General features: G+C 47.1%; 1 protein-coding gene across 2 annotated transcripts in view; it reads left to right on the top strand.

Annotated features, from left to right (window-relative positions):
- Positions 1-9,401, top strand: part of MYLK (myosin light chain kinase) — a 123,124-nt gene that overhangs the window by 16,630 nt on the left and 97,093 nt on the right. Inside the window, exon 2 of one of the 2 annotated variants that reach the window (XM_019652518.1) lies at positions 494-646. In XM_019652518.1, the coding sequence (XP_019508063.1) occupies positions 494-646 (153 nt within the window). Of the gene's footprint in view, positions 1-493; positions 647-1,150; positions 1,251-9,401 lie in introns of those variants that run through there. The other variant, XM_019652524.1, reaches the window with a different exon arrangement.

The following is a 9,401-nucleotide window of genomic DNA, read 5'->3' on the forward strand; positions in this document are numbered from 1 at the left end:
CGCTGTTTCTGGAGACTTCTAAAAGGAGCCAGGAGCCTCCTGCTCAGCCTCGGTGAGGTCTGTTCTGCCTGAGCTTGGGCTATGGGCCAGATGACCCTGGAAGATTCTTTCCAGGCTCAGAATTCTGTGAAGTCCAGGATGTGGACTTGGGGACTATTTATTTACACAGAATGCGCAGAACTATGTCCCTTCCCCTCCTGCATTCTAAATGCCTCCAGAACCTCTCCCCACAGTCCTCCCAGCCCCGGACTCACTCCTCCACCCCACACCATCACTCCCTCTCCTTCATCTCCCCAGCACCTGCCTCTCTCTCCACCCGCAGGCCTCCGCCCAGGTGGCTGGGTGTGGGCTTGATGCATCATTAGCCCTCAGTGGATCTGAGAGAGCATGGTGTGCATCAGCGTCATGACAACAGCAGCCCAGCTGAGGACAGGGCTCGCGTCCCCACCACCAGTGCTCCCTGGCCTGAGCCTGACTGTGCTTCCCTCCACAGAGCAGCCCATCCAGTATGCTCACTCCACCTGCGAGGCTGGTGTGGCTGAGCTCCACATCCAGGACGCCCTGCCGGAGGACGATGGCACCTACACCTGTGTGGCTGAGAATACCTTGGGACAGGTGTCCTGCAGCGCCCGGGTCACTGTCCATGGTAAGAGCTCCTGAAAACACATCTGCTTTGGCGAAAGGGCACTGCACCTGAAGGCAGGCAGGTAGAGGAGATGGCCTCCTAGAGTTCACAGTGACGAGAGTCTGGCATGGGAGATGGGCATGCAAAAGCCAGTCCCCACGCCCTCACCCCACCCGCCAGGGTTGAGGGTAGATGCAGGGGAAAGAGGCAAAGACTCCCTTGGCTCAAGAGGCTCCCAATCTGTTAGGAAGAAAATCGCACACACTGAAAGATGACCTTGGAGGAGAAACCGCTACCCTTAGGTCTTAGGGCGCTCACCAATGACCCCTCACACATTGGGGGACACTGCATAACAGAGTGCCAATATTGAGGCTTCTAGAGGACCATAGGCTGTCCCCGTTTTCCTTCTGCCCCGGCTCCTCCCCACCACCCCAGGCTTGTTTGTAATACGTCACCAGCCTGATGTCCAGTAATCTGATTATCATGGTCATCCATTGATCCCCACCAAGCACTTAGTCCCAGGAAGTCACGAGGCAGCTATAGGACTCAAGACAGAGCTGTCTGGGCTGTGGTACGTGATAGTGACAGTGCCCCGGGAAGTGCTTCTGGGGTCCAGGAGGTTCAGGTAAGCCGACTCCCCACCCTCACCCCGGGCCTGCGCCCCAGCTCCTGTGTGTGACTGGGGCCTGGGTCTTTGGACGGGGTGCTCTGTGCTCTGCTTTCCCTGTAGACCAGCGGGAGGATCATGTGTCCTTGCTCTATCCCCCAGGGCTCAGGCCTCCTGGGGAAAGTCTCCTGGCAATGTGAGCAACTGCCTTCTGGAAGGCCACACGAAAGGGTTTCACAAAAAAGGGCAAGTGAAAAACTCATGTGCTGGTTACTGCGTTAAATACTTCCACCTCACCCATATTTTCTTATCTGGACCTCAACAACTCTACGTGTGTGTGTGTGTTTGTGGGGGTGTTGTGGGGGTGCTCTTTCTGTTTTACACAGAGGGGCCTGGAGGTCTCAAAAAGTTAGTGTGACTTGCCTAAGTACACCCAGCTAGTTAGTCAAGCTGACCTTTCAAACCCAAGTCCTCGTGACTCCAAGCATGTGCCCATTTCTGTGCCTGGAAAGGATTCCAGAGTGTGTGTCCCCTGGCCCAAAGCGGGAGGGTAGCCCTCGTGGCTGGGCAGCGTTGGGCCCATAGGGATAAAGGAGCTGTCACTGACCCGGGATGTGACCTCTGGCTCCGTGAGGCTCCCTGCCAAGAGGGGGCACGCTCCTTGGCCTCTCCAATTTCTCTGAGGTGCCCCTGCAGGGATTCGTCACCCGTGACCTGACCTCCCTCCTTCTAGGAAGCCCTCCACACTCAGGTCAGAGCCCGACTCTGGCTCCCAGGAATTTGTCAGCCAACAATTTGGTTTACACATCTATCCCCTTTATCCTCACAGATCTCGTTTCATAACTCACTGAGGGGCCTGGGGAAATTGTGGTGATGAGACTTAAAAGGAAACAAGGCCAGATCTGAGCCTCGTCTCCTTGAGCCAAGAGAGCAGGTCTCCTCTTCCCACCAAGGGGCTCTACTTGGAGGCCCACGCGGCCTCCCCCAAAGTCCTAGTGATGGCGGAGAGAGCCAGAATGGCGTGCGACGGGTGTGTCGCCTGGAGCTCTCCCTAGCTAGCCTCAGCCAACAGCCCAGCTAATCCGGTGCCTGTCCCAGGCTGTCTGTGTTAAGATTGGATTAGAGAGACCCAGCTGAGCTAAAAGTCCCACTGGAGGTGTGTGTGTGTGTGTGTGTGTGTGTGTGTGTGTGTGTGTGTGTGTGTGTGTGTGTTTGGGGGCGGGTTCCCAGATGGAGTATCAAGAAGTCTTTGTGGTTAACCTTCTCGCCTCAGGTGTGTGGGAGGAGAGGGGTCTGCCTGATCACCTATCCAAGTGTGTTTTAAAGCAGAAACAGGAGAGGTCCCCGGCAAGAACTCTGCCAGGGCCGTTTGGACTTTCTCTGAGAGCAGCCCCGTGTGAGTGAGAACCCCTTCCCAGGGTGGGGATTTACTGGCCTGTGAAGGCCAAACAGAGGCTCAGATACCATAAATGGTGAAGGAGGCTGAGAGACACAGCCACGTGCTCAGGCCGGCTACGCTGGGGCTCTCTGTACAGGATCGGGGCCGGCTGAGCCTGGCACAGTGACACCCCTGGCTCCATGCCCCAAGGCATTTGGGGAGCTCGAGTCCGCATCCTGCACCATCCCCACTCCACAAACTGGAGTTTTTCTTAGTTTATTGGCAGCTCCTTTGGCTCCAGGTCCTCTGGGGGCCTCTTAGGGGGTGGGAGATGACTGCGACCAAGGCATTTGTTCCCTACTGTGCCTGCCGCTGTTCCAGCCTCTCCCTTAGCTGCCCAGGCCTGGCCTTTCTGTGGCCTCAGTGTGGCTCCGGGCCACAGCTGGAGCACGGATGTGGAGCAGACCATCTGGGTGTGAATCCTGGTTCTCTGCTCACCATCCTTTCCACCTGGGCTGCTGTTCATGTCTCCAGGCCTCACCTTTCTCTTCTGTGAAATGAGAACTCTGATAGTCACACACCCCGCCCCCAGTGCTATGAGGGTTAAATGAATGAATATTCATAACGTCCCCAGAACATAGGAAGTGCTCAGTATGTATGTGCTATTAGGATGATAGTCCAACCGAGTCCCTTTAAACAAGATAAAAGTCTAAAATGCCAAGTCTAAGGAGCTGCCTTACCAAAGGATCAACTTTGTCACAGCGGGTGGGTTGCCTGTCTGTTTGTTTTGGGAAGAGGAATAGAGACTAAGAGGATCAGAGAAGGGAGGTGTAGGGCCAGACACTAAAGCCGTGATCTCCGGCACCCCATTCTAGGGTTCTGACCACAAGAGGGCGCCATTCAGCAAAGCATCCCCCTCCGTTGTTTGGGTTCCAGGGCACAGCGGTTTCTGAGGGCAGCTCTGCTGGAGGCAAGCTCCGTGGGAGAGTTCAGCAGATACTTTGCTGAAGGCCAGACATGGGGACTCTTTGTCACCTCCTTAGCCTTTTACCAAGGTTTTGCAATCATCCAGAAGTTGCTGGCCCAGCACTCTAATGGGATTTCTGCAGCCACTTTCCCCTGCTTTCTCTGCCTCCTCTCCTCTGTACCCCTTCCTTCACCCCCAAATCTGGCTAATTCCCTCTCACAAATGTCACTTCCTCTGGGAGGCCTTTCCTGATCACCCCAGAATGAGTTCCCTTACCAGCTGTACCTCCCCTGTCATTGTGCTTATTTATCAACAAATCTTTATTGAGCATCTACTTTGTGCATTGTTCTGGGGAGGCTGCAATGAACAAAACTGACAAGCTCTGCCTTCATGGCGCTTCCATTCTGATGGGGAGACAGGCAATCATCAGCACCTGGTTTAATCAAACACTAACAAGTNTACTACTTTCTATTCTAATTTGCTCACGTTACATAAGCATCTTTCTTTCTATATTATTTAATAGTATTTGAAAACATAATTTTTAATGCCAAATAATGTTTCATAGAACAATGTACCTAATTTAAGCGTGCTCTTATTGAACATTTAGATGGTTTCCATTTTTTTGTTGTCATAACAAAGCTATGATTAATATCTTTGTACCCAACTATCTCTCTATATAAAATTAACCCCTCTCTTTAAATGCTATTTAGAGACCCTAGACCCACGTCATACTGTTGAAGAACATACTAAACCACAGGGATAGAGTCAGCAAATTTCAGACTGTTGGAAACTCTATGGTACAAATAACCTTTGCCTATTTTTTCAACAAATAAATTGCAAGCAAAAAGAAGAGGGGAGAGACAGATTATAAAAAACTTAGATGAAAAGAAACATAAGAGACATCAATAATTGCAATATATGGACTTTGTGTGGATCCTGATTGAGACACCTTTAAAAAGCTTTTTTTAATGAGAGCATCAGAAAAATTTGAGCTTAACAAGATATTTGATATAAAGGAATTACAGTTGATCCTTGGTATTATAGGGGATTGGTTCCAGGACTCCTTGTGGATACTGAAATCCAGGGATGCTCAAGTTTCTTCTATAATGATGTAGTATTTGCATATAACCTACACACATCCTCCAGTGTACTTTAAATCATCTCTAGATTACTTATAATACATAATACAATGTAAGTGCTAGATAAGTCATTGTTATACTGTATTGTTTAAGGAGTAATGACAAGAAAAAAGGTCTGTACATGTTCAGTACATACTACATAGGACATAGCAGCAGCAAGGAAACATTTTTTTTTTGCAATATTTTCAATCTCCAGTTGGTTGAATCTATACATACGGAACCTGCAGATGCGAGGGCTGACTATCGTGCTATTTTTAAGATGTAATGGTGGTCTTGTGGTTATTTTTTTTAATCTATACATTTTAGAGCTATAAATTGAGGGATTATTTTACTGGTGAAATGATGTGATTTCTGATATTTGCTTCAGGAATAATCCATGTGAAGTGGGAGCTGATGGGGTATAAAGGAAATGAGACTGGTCATGAGTAGATAATTATTGAAGTTCAGAAACAAATATATGATGGTCCACTATACTGCTTTCTCTACTTTTGTGTGTGTTTTAAATTTGCCATAATAAACGTTCTTTTAAAAAAAAGGAAGAAAGGAGAAGAACTTAGTGGTTCATCCATAGAGTAGGCCACCATGCAGCCAGTAAACAAATGTGGCCGACTTGTAGACTCTGACGGTGACACATGTCCAAGACACATTAGTAAGGGAGAAGAGCCAAGTGCAGAGCCATGTGTATCACATGCTATTTGTGTAAAAGGAAAAAAAAATCTATGTATATATATGCAAACAGATGCTTGTGTGTGCATAAAACATTTCTGGTAGGGTCCACAAGTTGCCTCCAGGAAAGGAAACTGGGGGTCCGTAGGAAGGAGTGGGCGGTCATCTTACTTTTCACTGTATACCATTGGTGTACCTCATCATCTGGATTTTTACTTTGTTCATGAATTCCTTTGCAAGGATATTATCTGTTCCATTCAGAGGTGGGAGTGACTGGAGGCAGAGTTCACAGGTGCAGGAGCCCCAGCCTTACCATGCAGGGCTCTCTCTCTCTGTTTGGGCATCGTGTCCACCAAAGGTTAAAAACCAACAGTCTTTTGTTGGAGTGTTAGCTATTATTATTATTATTAAATGAAAGCTGTGTATAGAGACTGTATTTGCAGCAAGTTGGGGGTGAAAGAGAGTGTTGGCTTTTAAAGCTACAGCAGAGCTGGGGCGAGGGGGATGGGGATTGAGCACGCCACAAAGCTTGCTGGTCTTGTCAAGATTCAGCTGTTTGTGTGTTTTTGAGTTAATGCTCCTCAGAATATTGCAAATTCCCTTTGGCTAATTCCCTGAGTTCTGAAAAAGTTGATTTTGACTTGTTGCCAGCGTGGAGGAGTGTATTTTCAGAAGTCCTTATTCTGCCATTCCAGACGGCTGCTGGATTCTCTTCTTGGAGACGCTAGATGTTCTAGAACTTCTCCAGATGACATCACCTAGATGCTGGTCATCCGACACCTGTTCTTTTAGCTTCTCCTGCAGCACCCTCTTTCTCTGTTTTTTTCCTTTCACTGCAGAAAAGCTGTCTGTTTCCCTTACCGAGCCTTCTCTTTCCATCCCTTCCCATCTTCACGAAGATTGTCACTAATAGTGATTTACTATCCCACCATGACCTCTCCCCACCCCCGTATCTAGAGGCCTCTTTCTTCTCCCTACAAGTGCCCTGGTCTTCCCCATGCTGAAAAGGAAAGAAAATCTTCCTTCTGCTCAACAGATTGGAAGATATTTTCCTTTAGCTCCTACATATCTCTCCACTCTCCTTAACCCCCAGACTTGCTGCTAAGTAGATTCTCTGTGCACAGCTTCCATTTGACAATAACAGCTAACGGTCCACCAAAAGCCAGTTAAATGTGCCAGGCTTTGTGCTGATGCTTTTACTAGCATTGTTCCATTCAGTTAGCCCATCAACCTTAGGAGATAATTATAGTTTCATCCATTTTCCAGATGGGAATACTGGTCCAAAGTCACTTGGTAAAAGATAGCATATTTCTAACCCACAATGGCCTGACATGAAAGCCCATATTCTTTTCAGTGGCCCCCAAAGGCATTTTTCTAATGCGAGTATTTGAAGCTGGCAAGGGTCAGAGGTGGAGGTGGTGCCTCCTCGCATCTCTCAAGGTGGCCTGTCCATCCCTCCTTCAGAGCCAGTGCCTTTCAGATGCACCATCACTCTAACTTGTAGCTGCTCTCCCACTCTCTACTCTCCCCGTAGGAAAGCTCTGGTCTAGAGGAAGAAGTGTGGATAGAATCAGAGCTGGGCTCAAAGCCTGGCTTCACCATTGGGCTTGACTTGGAAAATTATTAACTTGTCTGTAAAATGAGCTAAAGAGAGCCATCTCATGGCATTGTCACAGTCACATCTGGAAAAGTACTTGGCACTTAGTAAGCCCTCAAATATTAGTTTTGCCCTCAAACTCCTGAAGTATAATATGGCTTTCCATCATCACTGTATTAAATAGCTTCTTTTGAAAAGCACCTGTGAGATATCTTCTAATCACCAAATCCTGTTCTCTCTCCGCAGCAGTCAGCCACCTTGACATTTCTGCAGCATGTTCTGGTTGTTGTAGAAGAGATTATCCATCTCTATTGCTCCTAATTAAGGTCCTCAAGCTACAAAATACTCGCAGTTCACCAAAATAGAAGGCTTCTATTGGGTTGTTGGGAAAGTCATGACGCATTTTTTGCATTGAAAAGCATAGGAAAATATGTCATGACTTTTCTGACAACCCAATAGAAATTTCAACTGGGTGGCTCTCAATTAGAATGTGCGTCAGCATCATGAAGGAATTTAGTAATGCACAGTCCCAGNATTAAATGTTAAATTATTTTAAAACCAATGTAGTTTTATATAGATTGAATACAACAGAATTTAGACATTTGGGTCCTTCATGTCACGAAGGACTTCCAAGTATATATTTGGGACTTGAGCCTCACTTTACTAATTAGACATTTATAACAGTCTACTTCTACAGCCCACTGTAGGTCAAATCTACCATTTACTGGAGTCCTTGGTCAAGAGTGCCATCCAGAATTACAGCTTTGTGTTCCTAATGGCAAAATGTGATCCTTGCTGTGACAGTGTGGCGAAGAGTGTGGTTTCCAGGCACTTGTCAGGAGGGAACATTGCGTGGTTTGGATGCTATACCTTGACGTTTAGAGTTTGATGATCACTTCTAAGGCAGTATGAAGTCCGTGGCTGCAATGATTCCAGCTTCCTATCAGCAACCCTATCATTACTGGTCAGAGATCTTTTTTGGGACATCGTACGTCATTGTTCCCTTTCATTCTTTTCCTTGCACACTTCTCTTCCCATTTGCTTCTTAGGTTCTAGAGAAGTCAGTGGGGAAGAAAAGCCAAAAAGAGAGCAAGACTATGAAGGAAGATTCTTTTTGTGCCACAGATGTAGACATTCCACTGACTCTCCAAGTAGGTTTATTTGGTTAGGACTTCTGTTGAGAGAGACATCAGATGCCTCCCTGGGGATTTGCACCTTGCATAGACACCCTGCACATGGGGAGAGGCTGGGCTGCACTTGAGCTGGGTGATGGTAAACTGCCTTTGACGAGTCCTCTGGAGCCAACAGCTCATGAATTTAGGGAACCGAGAAGGCTAGCCTTCATCTCTAGACCATGCTGGATTTGGAGCACCGAATAGAGGAGGAAGGGAGGCCTGTGCTTGCAGAATGCCTTTCAGTTGGTGACTACTGAATTTCCATAGTATAGCAGTGTTTGGAGTGAAGCAGATTTGCTGTTGGAATGGTATTTTGCATTGTAACGACTAAGCGAAATAGCTCAGGTTCAAGCTGAAGGAAAATCCTTGATAGATCCGAGACAAAGACAATCATTTCCCTGCCCCTACCTTTCCAAGAGGTCTGTGCGTCTTCCTGCTTGAGAAGTGTCGGGAGAGGGGATGTTAGGAAGTCAAGGAGATTCATTCCACGTCCATTTTCATTTGGTGACCACCCGCGAATTCAGAATGCTCTCAAGGTGCTGACAGATGGGGGTTAGGACTCAGTCCATGGCTGTGACAGCAACAGGCAGAGGTCTTCTGCAGGAGAGAACCCTGGGCAGCTTCTTAGATGGTAGGTGTTTTGTCCCAACATCCTGTCTCTGTTTTATGTTTCTGTGTCATCTGTTTAAACACTTCAAATGTAACATTCCACAATTTTTTGTTTTAATCTGAAACAAGTTTTGAATGAGCTGGATGACTACAGAGAGCTATTTTCAAGCTACTGCAGAGTAGCTATCCTCAGCTACTCACGGGTAAACATGCATTTGATGCAAACTCAGATCCAGAAACATGGTGCTTCGGAGAGTAGCGCGTTGGCTAGTAAAAGTTGGCAGGTGGAGAAAACACTTCTAAGGAAAAATTCAGAATTGATTTTCCTGCTAAACCCATAGAATGGAAAGGAAGGGCTCTGAAGGTAAGAACAGGAGAATTATTGTAGTATGGAGGGAGATGCTGAGATCACAGCCAGACACTGGGACACAGGCTGGAGGGGGTTCTTAATTTCAAGCCCAAGAGAAGCTAGAGGCCTCCTCGTTCATGTCTCTAGGTGTGAGGAACAGGTTATACAGGTTATTGTGTAAATATTAATAAAAAAGGTAAGTTGCACCTGTTGTGTGGGTATTTAACTCTTTCTCCAAATAAAAGCTTTTCAAAATATCATATTGGGTTAATACCAGTTCATGTGAGTG

This window comes from Hipposideros armiger, unplaced genomic scaffold, assembly GCF_001890085.2.
Source record: "Hipposideros armiger isolate ML-2016 unplaced genomic scaffold, ASM189008v1 scaffold_8, whole genome shotgun sequence".
NCBI classification, from domain to species: domain Eukaryota; kingdom Metazoa; phylum Chordata; class Mammalia; order Chiroptera; family Hipposideridae; genus Hipposideros; species Hipposideros armiger.